At 37.0% G+C, this 19,261-nt stretch overlaps 1 protein-coding gene across 10 annotated transcripts in view; it reads right to left on the reverse strand.

Moving 5' to 3' along the window:
• CSPP1 (centrosome and spindle pole associated protein 1) overlaps positions 1-19,168 on the reverse strand; it is a 63,934-nt gene extending 44,766 nt beyond the window's left edge. For 5 of the 10 annotated variants that reach the window (XM_037379143.1, XM_037379138.1, XM_037379135.1 and 2 more), the window contains exons 1-7: positions 15,414-19,050; positions 14,231-14,334; positions 12,778-12,874; positions 7,565-7,665; positions 6,820-6,843; positions 4,528-4,608; positions 1,391-1,492 (exon numbers count right to left, since the gene is read on the reverse strand). In XM_037379143.1, coding sequence (XP_037235040.1) covers positions 1,391-1,492; positions 4,528-4,608; positions 6,820-6,843; positions 7,565-7,665; positions 12,778-12,874; positions 14,231-14,334; positions 15,414-15,417 — 513 coding nt within the window. In that variant the 5' untranslated portion in view covers positions 15,418-19,050. The other 5 variants (XM_037379136.1, XM_037379137.1, XM_037379140.1 and 2 more) reach the window with 5 other exon arrangements.
• Between the last annotated feature and the right edge of the window lie 93 nt (positions 19,169-19,261).

Consider the following 19,261-nt stretch of genomic DNA (forward strand, 5'->3'; position numbering starts at 1 on the left):
AGACAGACAACAAACTTTCAGCTGTTTTGAGTACAAATACAAGCCCCTTCATAGAACAACCTAGCTCTCACGCTACTGTACACTTAAAAATTTCTGTATCAAAAAAAATGTGGAAGGACTTATTAAATCAAACCTGCATTAGATGACAGTTCCAAATTACTGCAGTCTACCACAAAACTAAGACAACAACATTTTAACAGAGAATGTACCCATTCTACACAAGATTTTACAATTAACAAGCAGCAGAAACACTTTCTCAGATTTTGCTTCCAGACTACTAAAACAAAGGGTCTCACTATTTAGACCTAAAAAGCCTCTGTCGACTGTTGTAGTGGTTTTGGCTGGAATAGAGTTAAATCTCTTCACAGCAGCTTCTATGGGGCTATATTTTAGGTTTGTGGTGAACAGCGTTGATAACACAGGGATATTTTAGTTACTGCTGAACAGTACTAAAACACCATCAAGGGCTTTCTGCTTCTCACGCTGCCCCAGCAGTAAGAAGGCTGTGGGGTGCACAAGAAGTTGGGAGGGGACACATCTGGGACAGCTGATCCCAGTTGGTCAAAGGCATATCCCATACCATATGACACCATACTCAGCAATAAAAGCTGGAGGAAGAAGAAAGAAGGGAAGGACGTTCAGGGTTATAGTGTTTGCTGTCCCAAGCAGTCATTACACATGATGGAACCCTGCTTTCCTGGAGATGGCTGAACACTTGCCTGCCAGTGGGAAGTAGTGAATGGATTCCTGGTTTTGCTTTGCTTGCACGTGCAGCTTTTGCTTTACCTATTAAACTGGCTTTTACTCAACCTATGACTTTTCTCACTTTTACCCTTCTGATTCTCTCCCCTCCCAGCACTGAGCAAGTGAATGGCTGTGTGGTGCTTAGCTGCCTACTGCCATACACATCAAGGCCCCAGATCAGAATCAGAGTTCAATTCCGCATGGGTCTCTACTACTTTCAGTAGTAGAGACCTTTTTTTTTTTTTATTATTATTATTATTATTCACAAATCAACAGCACCATATACTGGACAGCTGCCTGCACTTGCCTTGCTTTCTCATGAACTGGACACACAGACTAAGGAAAAAGCAACTACAAATAAAAGCTAAAGAAACACTGTGTGGAGTTTAACATTTTTGTCCAGAGACAGCTTTTTTGGCCACCACTTTTATCACCAAGAACAATCCAGGGACTCGCTTCAGACACACAGAATTAAAGCATCATTCTACCAGACAGACATGACTGAAGTAGGAATCAAAAACTGTACTGTATGATTTATAACAAGACTTGCTAGATATATTAATATATCTGTGGCCTAACTGAATGACATTCTTTGCTTATTTTGTCTTACTTTGTATGTCTTAAGTCAATGATAAAACTGCATTACCTCTGTGTTTTTCTTCCCTAATTTCCTTAGCCTTTCATTCCATTCTTCTTTATCCCTGAGATATTGATTATATTCCTTGCTTCTTTCAAGCCGCAGTTTCTCCTAAAACAGGCATTGAAAAGGGCATCATAATTCTGCCTTTTTGAGTAGCTTTTAACTTTACAGAGCTGCAGTATTAAATGAATATAAGCAAGCTGTGTGTTTCCAGCACCACCCCAGCCTTCTTTGTGATGTACGAATAGGGCTTGAATTGCTTTGAGATTTTCGTTCATTCTTGAACATAGTACTTTCGTTTAATCTGAAATCTGTAAGCAGAAGTCAGCTTCATGGGCATGAAGTCTGGACTCCAGTAACACTACTGTGTATCAGGTTCCATCTTAAGACCAGTAAGCTTTCCTCCTCCTAAATCTATCCAAAATTGTTCCAAAGCCTCACTCCTTCAACAATTAGAAATCACCTTTTAATTTCCAATTTGAATGTATTTACAGATGATTTTTAAACATAATTTTTTTTGTGTGTGTTAAGGTTAGTTGTGACTTGTCCCACTTAATTAAAACAGGACAAATACAACTATAGAAAAGGTATGTCAATTACAGCTTAGGATATAACTTGAACTGTCAAATTCAAACAAGCAGTTAAGCAGACTGCAAAAAGAGTCAAAAGTGCAAAGAATATAAGGAAAACAAAGAAAAACATGATCTATCCACCTTGTCCTAACTGCTTTTGCAAGATGACAACATTTATAACCAGCTTGCTCGGAGCTAAAAATATGCAGGAATTGTACATGAATAGCCTAATAACATAATATGAAATACAAAAGTCTCCAGGTAAAGCAAACCTCAATTCACATTATTCCCTGGTATTACTATCTTCTGTTTACAGCATGAGCCATCTGTTATACTACATCATTCCAATCATCACATAAATGAAAAAAACAGAATTATATTACAGTATTACGGATCATGCTCTTCTCCGCTGCAGTATTTTCCAATAAAAAAGCAAAAGGTATTAAAAAATCTGAGCATTTTATATTTACTTTGCCATGAACAAATTTCAAACTAATTTATACCTCAATCACCATGAAAATACCAGCTTAGTAAGAATTTTGCAAGTGAGATCAATGCTTCCCAAAACTGGTTTTCCAAAATTTGTGTCTATGGATTTTCTGACACTGAGAATATAAAACCTGCAGACAGCTATGATAGCTGAGGGCTATTTTCCAGAGCTGAGAAACTTGCACTGTCTTTAACAAGTAGCAAAACACTCAGCAGAAAACTGGGTATGCTGTGTGACTACTCATTTTACCTAACAGAGGAAACCGAAATGCAGTTAACCTCCAATCATTAACTGCCCAGATGCTGTTTAGCAGGGCATAGTGTGACATCTTCTGGCAGCTTTTGGGTCCTGCAATAGCAATAAACGGGTAAAAAGGATACAACACTCATACAGAAAATGTTGAGCTGCTATGATATAAAACCATCAATGATCAGACATGTCCCCAGTTCTTTCACTGTTTCAGCACACATACTCTCAAGGGTTAAAACAAAGTTCAAGAGAACTGAAAGCTAACAAACTAAGCACAAGTGCATGCTGCCGCTGAGGAGGAGTCCTTTCTACTTCCTGGGCTTTTCATTCTTGCTGGTGTTTTTTTTTCTTTTTTTTTTTCAACGTTACTATAATTTGGTTTTCAGGGCTTTTTCATAACAGCAGTTTTCACTTCTTTGCATTCTCACTTCCACATATGGCCAAACATTATTGTAGCACAAGAGAGGCAGAAAGCAAGAGCAAGCACAGCAAGGGCAAGACCAACACTTTCCATAGCAGAAGCCTTGCGCCAGATTACGGTGACAGGGCAGCACCAGATTACAGTGACAGGGTAGCCCCAAACACAGAGCAACAATGCCACTCCAAGACAACATGGGTTAAAAAAGCCAAAACCAAACAAAACCTAGAGCAACAGTCCAGTCCTCCAGCAACACAGTTGATCTCTCAGACTTCACTTGGGTTTGACTGATTCTAACAACCAACCAGTGTTCAGCAAGTCAACAAAAATATTTGCTAAATTACAATGTTTCTGCCAATTCAAGTTCCTGGATCAATTCACAAGCAAATGCAAGAAAGGAACTGGGAATTACAAGGCCAAGAGTGTGAGGGCAGGAGGAGAGGTGACCCCTGTAAGGCTGATACAGGCTTCCACAGAATCATGCCATCAGAGGAAGGGATCACAGGTTAAGAAAATCTACATATGCATATTGCACCTTCATATTCTAACCTCCATGAACCTCCAATAGCAGAGACTGTTATGGCTGGTATCTTTCTCCAACACTTGAAAGCAAGACCATGAACTGGTAAGAAACCTCAGGGAGATCAAAGGGGCTAAGCACATAGAGAGAGAATGTATACTCCTTTCACAAAACACATTAGTACTGGTACTCTCAAAAAAAAGATTGAGAAATGGGAAGATTCCTATACTAACAGCAGGCATTATGTTAAATACCAAATCAGCTTTATTTAGATTCCTGGATTTATCTGGGGTTTAAAAAAAAAAAAAATTATCACAAGAGTATAAGCAGGTAGGTAAAGCACACACAAAGACATCAAAACAAATTGTGTATAGCAGAAAGCACACTTCCTTTAGATCTGATAGGAACTGATAAGAATATTACTGTAGAAACAACTACAAGTACATAATTTTTAAATTATCCCCAAGTTGCAATACGAAGAGCAACAAATTAGAAGAGTATATAATTATAAGAAAACCAATGTTATTAGATCAATATTTATTGCTGAACAAAAAACCCAGGAACAATCACTAGAACTTTTGAACACACCAAATACCTTGCAGGCGTGAATTAAAAGCAGCAAACCTCAAATTGGTATCAGTACAGACATATCTAACTATCTAAAAAATAAAAGTACAGGCAACCTAGGATTAAAAATTTTTTAAATATGTAAATACTTTTCTGAAAATTATTCTAATGACCACCTCCAAAAATACTCATTTGTAAACAAGTGTAAAAAACCCCCAACCAAACAAAAAAACCTAAAGTGGAAATAAGTTTTTTATGTAACAGCTTAAACATCTAGGTTCCTTTTCAACTTATACACCACTTACTTAACTACCTTCAGACACTTACCTTGGCAGATCGTCGCTCATCAATAGGAAGAGATAATCCCCAAGTATATGGATCTACTTCAGCAGCAGTCAGATAATTTTTCTACATTAAAAATAAATAATAACAATAATCAGTATTTTAAAATACCAGATCTTACTTGCTAAATGGTTGCTCATAATTATATCTTCTGAAATAAATCTGATCAATTTAAAGAAATAAAGACTGAAGATAACATTCACATTTTGAAAGTGTAGGACATTCTCGGAACACATGAATGAAATGAAGTCAAGGAATGTGGAAAGTAAAGGGCTTTGTGAAGCTTTAAGCTTGAGTTTGAAAGTGTTTTGTCACTTTTTCCCTGTTATACTATTCCAAGGATTACATCAGGTAATCTCTGTATATTAAAAAAAATACTTTTATTCAAAAAAATCCACCATTACTCAATTCTCCTGTAAATAGCATAAGCACGAGTATCTGTCGCCACAAGTCACTTTTGGAACGTAACTGTCCATTGAAAACACTATGTTGTTGCTCCATATCGCTCGCTGGGCTGCAGCTTAGGAACTGGCCTGCACAGCAAGTCAAAGTATCAGCCTCTCAAATCAAACACCAATGCTGGAACAGGTCGTTAGCTTCCAGATCTAGCAGCTTCTTCATACATCATTTACTAAAAGCATTCCCAGCCCATTCTCAGCCAATCGCCTGTTTTATAAATCCCATTACCTTTGATAAAAAAGATCATCTATTTGTGTGGCATGGGTGGATGAGGGGAAGGGTTACAGTATTTCACTAGCATTGTTTCCTTCCATTATCTACATTGTAATCTAGCTTAAAAGCTTAGAGACAGGTCAACAGGTAACAGCCCTACCAGTTCCAGTACAAAACCACATAATTAGGAATTATATTTCACAACTACACATTAGAAGATATAAGGGATTTAATAATCATGCAAACAGTCAAGCAACCACTCAGACAACTAGATTAATATGGAGAAATAAGTTATTTTTACTAGAAAAAGTAAATAATTTTTAACCCTCAAATTATTAAGTAATTCTTTTCATACTTTGAACACATCTGTAGAAGTTACTTCTGATCTTACAAACATATTTACCAAAAGTCAGAAGCTGATACAGAAACTGCATAAGCAACATTAAATAAGGTATTAACCACAATAATATCACTAAGAGAGCTGCTAAAAATTGCACTCTCTTCATGTGGGCAAAAGAAATTAGAGATTGTTATCCTTTCTCTGCCTCAGGCCTTACAAGCTTAATATAGCTAACATATACTACATTAAAAAAGAAAAAAACCCAACTGGTAAACCTAAATTTGTAAAACTGAGGTTTACTTGAGGATGTTAAGTTATTAAATTAACATTAGAAGTTAATGTAAAAATCGTATTGCTTAGGTACTTTGGTGAGAATTATGAAAGATTAATATCCTAACTTTGAAAATAATCTGAAATTTAGAACTAAACAAGAAGCAACAATCATCTAAGCATCATTTTGGTTAGAGGTTAAGAAGTCAGTTAAATCTGCTCTTGCTATTGTTATTCAGGAATTCTAGTGCATGCTCATAGTTAATTTGTATCATATGCATGTTATTCAAAGCCCCAGAAAAACCAGAAGGTTGTGTTTTTACCATGTTACCTCCCAGTCCTTTACTGAATTTGCTTAATTTGAACAACCTGGATGGAGAGTGTTAAATCTGAAAATTATATATATGCAACAGTATAATGATATAAATATTTTTAAATTACTGTAATTGAACAATACTTGCAAAAATGCCTCTTCTGTTTTCCTCACAATACTTGTATTCTTGCTTTCTGGCCAGCAGGTGTTGGCTCCACTGCTTTCCTAAGCACCACTGATGAGATTTCACAGCAATAGGGAAGCAAGAAGCCCTGACTCCGTTTTCCATGACACATAATATTTCAAAGTTTACGGTTTTATTCCAGCTTTATAAAGTATGTATATCAAGAAAAAAAATCTGAACTCATAACATGTAACTGATAAGCCTTGAAGCAAATGTCTACTAAAAGAAAAACTTCTCCAGAGTCAGCACTAGACAGCAAGAACAGCAGTTGTAAAGGAAAAAAGAAATCAAAAAGTATTTTAAAACCGTATTAATGGAAAACAATAAATATAAGTAATTCTGCAGAGAGCAAACAATGCCGTTAATCACAACTAGTAACTACAGCATGCACAAGCACACAAAGCACAAAAAATTATTTTAATTCAGAGAGCACAAAGCTTTCAAACAAGGCAAAAAGCAACTAATTTGAAGAAAAAAATTATATTGCAGCCACCCTACCTTTCTTTTTGCCTGTGAAATACCCTGAAAGTCAGGGAAAAGTTAGAATTCAAAAAGAGTCTGTTATTCAAAAGCAGTTGAATTAAAAAAACCCCAAAACTTCTTTCCTTAAAGCAAATTCATTCTTTCATTTTAAGAACTAAATACACTGATAATTAGCATTTCCAGACAACGGAAATTATTTGGTTCCTGACGTTTTTTTTCTATTTGACTAAGAAGGGACACACAATATTCCCAAGATTATGCCATTTCATGCATACCTCTTCAATTTTAAATTTACTGTGACATTTAATAGATCATGCTAAGCAGAGTATAAAAGGGTTTTTTAATTTCTAAAATTGAAAAGAAGCTGTCAAATGGAGTCACACTAATTACAGGAATATTCTTACCTGAATTACAGACCATAGAATAGATAAGTACTTAAGGAAGTAACAGATGATATTTTAAATTCTTTTTTAAAAAAAAAAAAAAAGAAGTAAACACAAGTAAATACAAGCATTTAGAATATAATGTACTAAGTAATATGTAGTCTCATGGCAATGAGATCGCAGAAGCCTAAAATACATAACCTTTCCTAGTGAGGCCAGTTTGAAATTACTTTTATTCAAGTCTTCAAAATCAGCCATTAGTCATAATGAATGCTGCCAAATAAAGGTTTTCACCAGATTTTATTAATTTTCATTCAATTACAATGAGTCATTTTAAAAGACTCACTAAATTCATGTAACCAGACAAGAAGCTTTACCTGAGAAAGATATCGCCTATAATCTTGTTGAAGTTCCTCTTTGAGTTTATGTCTTTTTCGTTCATATTCTTCTCCAAGAGGTAAACTCATGCCATAGTCACCTGAAAGTTCAATGTTAATAAATATTGTAATTCTACTATTTTGTATCAATACAAAGCACAACCTGCAAAAGCTACATCTGGATTTTTCTTAGACATCAGCAATAAAAAGAAAATTCACTATGCAACCAGTAACTACAAAACAGCTGAAATAAAAAACACCTCTGTATGAGTAGTTGGATGAAAAGCACAGAAAAAATGATTTGGTTTTGGATGTTAGTTTTCCTCTAGTCCTTGAGCTTTTTCTCCCCACTAGAAAAAAAATGCAACATAAATTGAATTTATTTGGATAGCTTGACAAGTAGTATTAAATAACCTAAATATTGTACACACTACTTTTGTCAATGTATGTTTCAAAGGAAATCTCCTTTGACATGTTAGTTTCCAAATTACTCTACTATTTTAAGCTGTGCTTATCACACAACAGAAAACATATTTCACAACGAGAAAGCAACAAGCTATTTGTTTAGCATGAAGCATGTGAAATATACGTTTGCACCCATACAACTACAACAAATCTGAACATATGCTAACAATAGTAATTTTTTCTTTCCACCTCAGTGTTTTTAATTGTAGTAGACCCAAAACACACATTTAGTACTCTTCCAAGATTGCCATCAGGTCTCTCAACAGCTGGACTCTTAAAAATATAATGCTATGCAAGTTATATGTGGTTCCTAAAATACATTTTAAAGTACTTGATAAAAAATATCCTCTGCCCCAGAAGCCCACCTCTGCAGCTGCTCTCACACTCTCCACAGAGCACTAGTGAATTCCACAAAAACCACACAACAAGAGAAAAGACTGCAACTGTTTGGTTTTTTAATTTCCTATTGTTTCTCTGAAAGCGTTTCCACATCTCGTGGTCTATGTAAAATGGGTCGCAAGGAGCAAGAGGGAAGACAGGGATATTTGTCAGTTCCAATTTAGTGCACTGTACTTTGACTCCAGTATTTTAAATGTTTATAGGGCATTAATCAGTATCTGTACAGTAAAAATTACATAATACAAATGCTGAAAATTGGTAACTTGGGAATCACTCTGCTATTGAAACAGATAAAAGATTGAAATATACTTAGCATATGCACACTTAGCTGGCCTGGCTTGAGAGAGTTTCAGCCAAGTCAGAAGGTACCCTCACAAGCCTAAACAAGAGTCAGCCTGCTGTTCTGTAGAACCAAAGAACCTAATGCATGATTAAATTTGTCATACACTATTTTGAAACAGCTTGCAGAGTTCAATTACTAACCAAAATCTGCATGGGAGCTTCTTCTCCAACCTGCAAGTTACTTGTCTCCTAAATTTGCACATGAGGTGAGAGTTCCATTAAAAAATGATGTGCCATTTCAACCCTCAAAAAAGGGGTAAGTGTAAAAAGAAATAGAATACAGAAGGGAAAATGGTTCATTTCAGTTGCTTGTTCTTGCCTTTTATTTTCACATGAAATTACTACAGGAAACCACAAAAAAAATCAAAAGCATCTAACACATCAGAGTGAAGATTCATTCAGTAACCTTATAGAAGCCAGTAAAATTCAGTACAGAAAAAAAGTGAGAATCAAGTACTTCTGTTCAAATATGTGAAGTATTCAAACAAAAGAGGGTTTATAGTTAATTTAATTATAGAAGACTTTTATTTGGCCACCAGAGAAGCACTGAGATAACAATTACGAGTAGCAATTTAATGATATTTAAAAACTACCTACTGCAAAAACTTAGGAGAGCCTAGCAAGGCAAAAATACGTCAGTTAATATACAGTCAACCAAATTCCGTGCACAATTTGTCTCAATTCTTTCACTGGAATAAGAGATCTACTTTCTTTTTCATCGGTTTTCTGCTTCTGTTTACTCTGTATTTGCAGAATTCACTTGCCATTTCACATTCTGTTTATCACACACGATCACATTGACAACTTTTTCAGTTAGAAAAAAGTTAAGATTTTAAATGCATTTTTACATAAAAGTTTGCACGCATTTAATAGGTTGAGAAGTAACTAACTTCATTCAGCCTGATTATCAACACTACTGCTAGAACCATAGAACATATTTAGCAGCTACCAAGGAACAGTCCTTGTCTAATTTAATCCAAAGGAATTTACATTGCTTTAAAGCAGAACAAGCCAATAATATCAACAGCCATCTACTGATAGCCAAATGTGTTCAGCACCCAAATTATAATACCACCATACTAGGTTTGGCTGAGATGGAGTTAGTTTTCTTCAGAGTAGCTAGCACGAGGCCACGTTTGGGATTTGTGCTGAAAACAGTGTTGTTAACAAAGGGATGTTTTTGTTTCTGCTGAGCAGTGCTTACATAGCGCCAAGGCCATTTCTGCTCCTCACACCCCCTTGCCAGCAAGTAGGCTGGGGGTGCACAAGAAGCTGGTGAGGGGGCACAGTCAGGACAGCTGACCCCAACTGTTACCGAAATCTCGGAATGAAGAGCTTATCAACACCAATTTGATGTAGATAAGCAGACACTTCTTTATTGACGGCCGGGTGCGTGAGTGAGTCATCTCACGATCAACGCACACCAAGTTTCAAAATCAGACACTATATATAGAACTTATTCATACATATTCAGTAAGTATTCATGCATAATCATTATATTTCCCGAAAATCATTAACATACTCTCCTCCCATATCCGATTCTGCCCAGTAAAGGTTAGAAAGGTCCAGAAATGGGTCTAGGGTACGATTTGGGTAGGTGGTATATGAGTCGGTGGTCGCAATCTCCCTGTGCCGGAATTACCTTTTACTAAAGTTCACCGTTTCTTGGCAGGTAACTACAAGCTGTTCCAGTTGACTCTCCCCAGTTCCCATTAATCCTATATTCTGACATTTCAATACACTTTCTACATATGGAAGACTAGTTAACTACAAAGAAACCTTTCAAACCCTAAATTTATTACCTAAGTTTTAAACACTGATTCTAGCCCATTCTTCTGGCCTTGGTATGGGACTGTACAAAGGATTTCGTAACAGCTTTTACTGTGCAACTATAAGTTTCATTAAAATATATTTCTTATCCCTCTATATTTCTAGTAAAAATGATTTTATAAAATCAAGTCACTCAATCTTAACTTATTAGCAAATCTGTAACACAACCACCAACCAAAGAGATATTCCATAAAAGTTGATGTCATGCTCAACAATAAAACGGGGGGGGGGGGGGACGCGGCTGCTCAGACACCAGCTGGGCATAAGTTGTTTGGTTGTAAGCAATTGTCTTCATTTGCATTGCTTGTCTGTCTTGGGTTTTATTTCTCTCTGTTATTTTTTTATTACCATTTTTTTTGCAATTATTCAACTTTTTAACTCAACCCACAAGTTTTCTCACTTTTACCCTTTTGATTCTCTCTCCCCCTCCCACTGGGGTGAGCGAGTGAGAGGCTGTGTGGTGCTCAGTTGCCATTTGGGGTTAAACCATGACACAGCAATACCTACTTGTTGCTTTTAATTTAAGACCGCCTGAATGCCCCTCATCTGTAATAAATAGAGTAGTACACGTAATAAAGTAAGTGTCACCAGTTAAGTCCAGTTTATAATAATGAACAGAGCATGACATGTGCTATAATTTTAATATTAAAATAGCTTAACTGTGTTCTATTTTCCATTTCGTAGGTTTCCACAGTTAAGCAAAGAATTATCAACACCAGGGTTAACCTACTAATCATAATAAAACTGCCAAAAATGTGAGGTAGATACTTATTCAGGTGCTGTCCTCTAACAAAGTTTAGCCATTATGAACAATATTTAGCCTTGCAGCAAGGAATATTCAACTATCACTTAAGCTAATATTTAGTGAAGTTTTCCTGTAAAGGTTTTAGAGGACCTTGCCTTGCTGATGGCTGGAAGTTCTGTTTATACAACATGCTTATAAAAACCATGGGTTTATTTATGCAGCTAATATTTTTAGTTTGGGCCTCCAGATTCACAAGCTCAGGCTCCTTTTTTTAATTTAAGACATGCACTTTTCTGGTCACAAATTCTGTTAGAATTATAAAGTGGACATAACATTAAGTATAGCAGGAGTACTTACTTAAAAGATAGATTAGATTAGATTGATGTAAACAACACTAAATATCCATTGATGAATCTTCGTTAAAATAAAAGGACAGCTTTTACTCCCACTGGAAGTTACAGAATTACACCAGCATGACAGTAAGCACAGTATGAAAGTTAATGATGCACAAAACCCAAGTGTCTACACCTGAAAGAAAAGTTACCTGTCAACAAGAAGGACACATAAAAGCTCTGAAGCTCTCAAGACAAACCCAAGCTACACAAGTGTAACTAAGGAAAAACAGTAGTGCCTACAGAAAGGGGATGGTAGGCCACGTCAGGAAAGGCAGCACCTTAAAGAAACAGTAATATGGAGAAAGGAACACCATTATACATTTTCAAACAGAATCACAAAGAACACAGAGAAAACAGGTCTATTTTTAAAGACAATTGTAATTAAGCCAACAGTCAGCAAAACAAATCTAACCATTTTACTTGGCTAAGACTTCAACCAAAACTAAGTGTTTGTTCTTTCCTTGTATAGTAAATGACTATAACAAAATTTGAAAAGCAATACAATCAGTCTAGTACTGTATCCCTAAACATTTAAAAGACACTTCACATTTAAAAGAAAAATTAGTGTAACTGTGTGCATTTGAGCAAAGTTGGACGAGGACTCTTTAGCTTAGAGGCTGAAAGAAAAAGCATCCTTACTTCCCTGGCACAAAGTACAGAGAACATAGCCTTTTGCCATAAAGTCCGGATGAAAGATGTACTTCCAGAGCTTTTGCTCCACCCAAATACAACAGGAAAGGAGAGATAATCTGTCAAGGACTGGAAAGCAGCTTTTTGTTATGGGTTTTTTTCAGTGGGGCTACCTTTACAAGCAGAAAAAGAATAAGCATATTTTAATTATTCAAAAAAAAGCATAACTACAAAAAAATTCCATACAATCTCAAGACATGTGGAAGACTGAAGAACTGGTATGCGCTTGAATTCTAATGATCATCTTGTAATTAAAAGTCCAAAGCAGTAATTCCCTTCCAAAATTCTCAAAGGTTATTAAGTGTCATTTAAATCTAAAGACATATTAAAAAATATATATACTATACCTAAGTAATAGTTCTGTTGACTGTTTGGAGGTATATTTTCTTTAGCCATGGAGATTAACATTTTGCTGGTCTCAGAAAGCTTTTCTGATTCCTTATTCTGAAAACAAAGCAAAAGGCATTGCTGCATCACAAGATAAAAGAAATATCACATATAAGAACAACATTATTAACATAATTGTCAGCATTGGAGAATAAAGAGATTGAAAGTGATGCTGGATTAACACATTAAGGAAGTTATACATTTCACTAATACTGCCAGAAGTAGTTCTCCTCTACAACACAGGATTATTAGTTTAATATATTTCAATACATTCAATGTATTTCATGTTATGACCTTCTCCAACCTAAATAATTCCATGAATATCAACTGTGATTTACATCATAATCCACAACTGTTTCATAGTTTACACATATCCTGTGGGGGGGGGGGTTTATGGAGGCTGATTTGATGTGCTGCTTGAAACGATGAAAGAATTACAGGGTATTACAGCGCAAATTTAACACATTTGTTCCCTGCAACTATGCTTTCACCATCCACCTTAGGACTTTATTGAACTATAGGCTGGAAATAGTCTCCTTCTCTTTAAACTTGCTCCAAGCAGAGAAGACAAAAATAAAGGAAGCCCAGTTCCTCACAGCTCCCTAAGAATTAACTTTCTCCAGTGAATAAATCTTTCTGGAGAGAATTATTATAACTTGGTAAAAATATTTATATTACCCACAGAAGGGTAAAGATGAATTCTCATAACCTTCTGATGAAACAAAAAGGGAGTGAAAAAATATTATAATTGCTGTTAAAAGCTCAAGCTGTTTGGGGCTTTAAGTCAAACAATAAACAAATCAAAATTCCTTTTTTAACTGGGGACTTGATTTAGTTACCATATCACTTAGCCAGCTTGAATTATTTAGATACAGCTTTTTACCAGGTACTGGCACTATTAAGACAACTTAATGGTGATCTGCAAATTCTAAAATCCTTCTAGTTTTAAAATTAGGTACTAAAATTTCTAATACGAAAACTGCAATAAGAACAGATCTTGTTTAATTGGATTAAGTAATTTGCCTTTTATATTTCCTTGTTTCCATAACAGAAATGTTGAGGATATTTATACTTTCCATCCCTACCCCAAGCCCTATGCTCTGGAGCAGACAGAGATGCCTGCTAGCCAGCTTCCCTATGGAGGGGGGAAGAAAAAATGATAACCATTCACAAGTTTTCCCACTTGTAAAATACAAATGTTATTTGTATGCGGGGTGGCAAGGAGGTTTTTATAAATCTACATAAATACAGATGCCAAGTATTTCAGTTAGAAATTAATCTGAATAAATAAATCTTTAATATATACTTCCACAACAAATAAAGTTTTAAAAGCACATAGTAAAAGCAAGCTTATATATCAAGACCCTAGCAAGAGAAATGTTTAAATTCACGAAAACTGTTTAATACTCTTACCCTCATTTCCATGTAAGGTGGATCATTTTCAAGTTCTGCTTTATCTTGTGCCAACTTAGCCTTCTGATCTTCAATAAGTTTGTCTAAATCATCTGCCATCATATCTAAAGTTATAGAAAAGACATTGCCTACATCTACAACAGAACCTCAAGAATTTAAAGCTCAATTATAGTTATTTAAGACAGCAGAAGTAATACTCAAATTTCCCCTTCAGAACTACAAGCCTTGAGATGTTTGCTCGGTCAACAAAACATCTGACTCAGGCCACCCATCCATGGAGATTACTTGATGTTTTGCCAGAGAAAAAATTCGAAGATTTCAGATTGTAAGACTGAAGATATTCCTCTAATCTTTTTTTTCTAACTTGGTTAAAGTATTTTGGGGTTGTTTTTTTTTTTTAACTGCAAGTCTACCAATGGCCCTTCACAACACACTAGCACAAGTTTATTGTTAAGTAAATTATAACATCAAAACTAGACAACATAAAAAACAGACAGGATAAAAGAACTGTTAGACAAAATAGTACAAAAAGTGCAAAATACACATATACTTTAAAATAACGATCAATCATACAATCAATTCTGGGCTTGTTACTACCACAAGAAGTCATAAAAATCATCAAGCTTATTCAAAACCAAAACCCCAAAATCACAAAACAACAAAGGAAAAAAAACCCAAACCACAAAACACAAAATGCATGCATAGTATTTCTAGAGTTGGAGCCAACAGTGTATCATTAATTCCTGTAACAATAAAATAGAGGCAGTAAGAACAGCTACAATTCTGCAATAATTGTAAGATCATGGATATCAGGCAGCATTGACTTGCAATCAGACAAGTCACTTCTCTGTAAGAAAACCCGTACTGAGGAAAGCTGCTTACCGCTCTTCCATTAGTTGTGCATCTTGCCTACTTAACTGAAAGCCCTTCGCAACAGAAATTTTAGCACCTTATTTGTGCAATTTACTGTATATTGCTGCTTCTAGATAACTTGATAATAAAAATTAAAGAGAATCAAATTCACAACAATGGAACTGTACACAAGTTAAGGCACACGCTCAGACTTTGAATATTCTTTGTTAGGCTAGTGTTATCAGAACTAAAAATACTGCAAAGCTGCATACTAAGTAGTCATAGAAAGAAGGAAGACACAAGCAAAAAGAACGACTGCATACAAGCCTACCCATTCTAATCTCCACTCAGAATTTTCACTAACTCCACTTCAGGAGAAGTTTTGTAAAACCAAACCTGCAAATAAAAAATGCGTGCGTTATATTCCACACCGAAAGGAAGCATGGAACCAAGAAGAAAATTATGACCTCAAACCCCTCTAATACTACCCATACAACTTAAAAAAACCCGATTGCTTAGGCAGGTTCCTAAGCAATCCCATCACATGTGGTACCTAAACACAGGTTGTACAGCAGTTTTATTGAAGTTAATTCAGTATCTTGCTAAAGCCTACAGATTGTATGAAGTAAACAACTGGCCAATGATAAAAGCATATAAGAAAATATATATTTCTTATATATCCTTCAGGAAAAGGATCAAAGAATTTAAAAACAAAAAAACCCATCTCAAAGACCAGCAGAGTAAGATACTACATAGGTAAACATAAAACGATGCATCCAGAGACTGAAATAAATGTTTACTAGAAGATGAAGAGAAAAAAAGTCAAAATTCCATCAGATAAAGTAATTGCATGCTGTTCATTTAAAGAATACACCCGCTTGACATCTTCCCTAAAATGTATTCTTTTAAACATTTCTTCTTGCATTAACACCATTTTTTAAGTCATAATACAAAATTATAGTATTGCTACAGAGGAGGCAGAACTAGGACAACCTATTTACAACTCCTAGTGGTAACAGAGGACAATCAATTCCAAAAATAAATTTCTCCATCTGATTTGTCCTAAATCTTTAATCCCATTAGTTTTGCACACTACTAAAGGATAGAAGAAATCTAAAAGAGGGTAAGTTTCCAGGCACTGATAAATTTTATTTAGCCTATCAGGTTGCTTAAGAATAACAAAGAAACTGTTCTGAATGGGTGAAACAATCTAAAAGTTCGTCTCATCACCTACCCAGTGCTGCAAAGCCACCAAGAGGAAAATTACCACATACAGAAGGCAGCGCTGTGAGAAGTCTTTTCAAAAGCTTGTTGGCTGTAACATCTGTATTCCTTACCTCTACTTACAATAACACGTATAAACTCTAAAACTGTTTCCAAATCACTGTAATGGAATGGTACCAAACTTATTCTGAGAGACAGTATACGGAAAAGAGTATTTGCAGTATATTTTCTATCTAGTACAAGGAACACAATGAATATTCTAGCATTCTGCATTCCCAACATACTGCTCAAAAGAGCAATACAATAAATTAAAAATCGGGAGACAAAACAGTTGCAGCTGAACTACACAGGCAATTAAATTGCTGTGAGGAAAGCTCACAACTCCAGCCCTTACAAAATACTAAGACTACTAACGCTACAGCAGTGTTGATTCAACATACCTTTAATACAGCTAAAAAGCCAGGAAAAGTGGCCAATGCCTCTTAGAAAATAGCTAGACATTTTATGTCTTACACCCTTTCTGCCTGAGTTGATCTTCTTAAAATAAGCATGACTGCAAACCTTATAAGCAAGAGTATATTATACTGAAAGCAAAAGAAAAGAAATTAAAAATAGTATACATTCGAAGCAAAAGACTGATAATTTGAATGTGATACATAAAGTTCAGAAAATATATCAGTATGTAAGCAAATATCTTGCCAAATATTAATCAATTTTATCATCTGCTGTATCAAGTGAAGAGATCATGACTAATCACAATAAAAATAAAGAAACAATACAGTTCTATCTGAAAAGAGTGCTACTGCAGTCCCCAGCTGTGCAGTGAACTATGTGATGGCGCTGAGCGCTGAACTCACAAACCGTTAACTCCAAACTGACTTCATGTGAGTGCACAAACATACCAAGGTAAAGCCTGGCACTATAAAACCACTTCAATTCGAAGCAAAACAATCTAGTTTAGCAATGTGTCTGAATGCATTTTGTGCCCTTCTAGACCCTTGCAATTACTAGTACAAGTTGCCGATTCAGAACTAAGCTTGCAGACATTGCATCACGGGCATGTGCATAGAGCAAAAGGGAAAATCACAACATGCTGATTTTGAAACATTTGAAAACCCAAAAATAAGCCACATGCCCCCAAAATCATGAGGTACAAACAACATATATTTCAAGGTTTTGGAAAACATAACGTTTTGTGACTACTACTTTAAAAAATATCTGATAGTATAGATCTATCAGCTTTTCCGTCTTTAAATCTTGGATGTATTTGCATTCCTAAAACACTGCATTATTCAAAATGAAATTCCATTAAACATCCTGCTGCTATACACTCAACTGCTGTCTGAAAATGTCCCATAAAATAAAAAAATGTATTTTTGCTTTCAAGAAGATTTCAGTCTTTCATAACTTTTTTTTCTCCTTTTAAACTGGAAGTTTTTACAAAAGCAACTCTGAATAATTATAGTCAGCTAGGTAGACTTCAACTTAATCAAATATACCAGACAATAGCATATAGCTATTTAGGAAAGTAAGTCAAGTTTGACCCTGAGATTTTAACTGGATCCATGCCCAGAGTAAACAGTGCATGTCTGTTTCCATGTGGATTATATCTAGTGGTGTACTGTTTATCTACTTAATCATCCAAAAAAACGTATACTGCAGTCTTTTTTACGCTTTCTCTTACCCTCTACTTGTTCAGGAAAACACAGCACAAAATTTCAAGACAGCATTTAAAATTAGACAGATTTCACCTCTTCTGTGCTACCATAATATTAAAATAACATTAGGAAAACTGGCAAAATGGCAATTCCCATCCATACACGCTGCAGCAAGGGGTGGCAAGGAGGGAAGTGCTTTCACAAAGCAACTATGTGCCACGTTCAGTAATCGTACATACAGATCATATGGTCACATAACCGTGTCGTTAAGGAATATTTTTCCAAGTTTCACCCAAACTTCCTAAGGTCTCCTAACAGCCCGTACGGGCTGCTTCTCTAGACCCACTATAGCCCTGTGAACAGCATACAGAACACGCTCTTGCTGACAAGAGACGTGCCTCCTGTACCTTTCACCTTCCTTTCTTTCAAGTTCTTATATGAAAAAGCAGAAAAAATCCCAGGGTCCGAAGGCTCACCCGTTAATAAACTGACTAAAACGAACACGACTTTACGAACTGTGAAGGCAATTAACCCTCAGAACAACCAACCAGCAAGTTCCGCGACTTACTTCCTTCCCCTCACCATACGGGCTTACCTACTTTTCCAGGACACGTACTCTGATGCAAAAAGACACTAATTTCGGAAAACCTTCAGAGCCGGGAGATCACGTCCCTCTCCGCCTGACGGGGCTGAGCCTCTGCCGCGGCCTGCAGCGCCCGCCCGCGCACGGGCCGCTCTCAGCGGCGTTTCCCGGGCAACCCCTGAACCCCTTTAGAAACGCGGCGCCGTAGTTAGGCAACGGCCACACAATGAACGGCTCCCGCCGGAAGGCCTCGCGCAGCTCCGCTGCCCCACCCCCCTCCGCGGGGACGCCCAAGCCCGGCACCGGGGTCCGGGCCGCGGCCGCCGCGTCCTCGCCCTGCGCTGCCTCCCGGGCCCATCCCGTTCCCCCACAAGCCGTCGCTCGTCTCGGCTGTCCCCACTCCGGGCTATGAACCAGGCGGCCGCACGGCCTCCACGCGGCGAGGCGGGCAGACCGGGCTGCCGGGGGAGGACGTGGGCTGCGGGCACCGTCCCGACCGCACCGCTCACCGGCACCGGCGACCGCAGCTCTCTTCGCGTCCCGCGCGCGTTCCCGCCTCCCCGGAAACCGGCGGGCGGCGCCCAGCAGCGCCCCCTGCTGCTCCGGAGGGCGGAGCGCCGCACCCCTTTAACCCCGGAGCCGCCAGCAGCTCGCCTCCGTCCCGGGGCAGGGCAGGGCCGGGGTTGCGCTGCCGCGGCTTTAACCGGCGAAGGG

This window comes from Falco rusticolus, chromosome 3, assembly GCF_015220075.1.
Source record: "Falco rusticolus isolate bFalRus1 chromosome 3, bFalRus1.pri, whole genome shotgun sequence".
Taxonomy (NCBI): domain Eukaryota; kingdom Metazoa; phylum Chordata; class Aves; order Falconiformes; family Falconidae; genus Falco; species Falco rusticolus.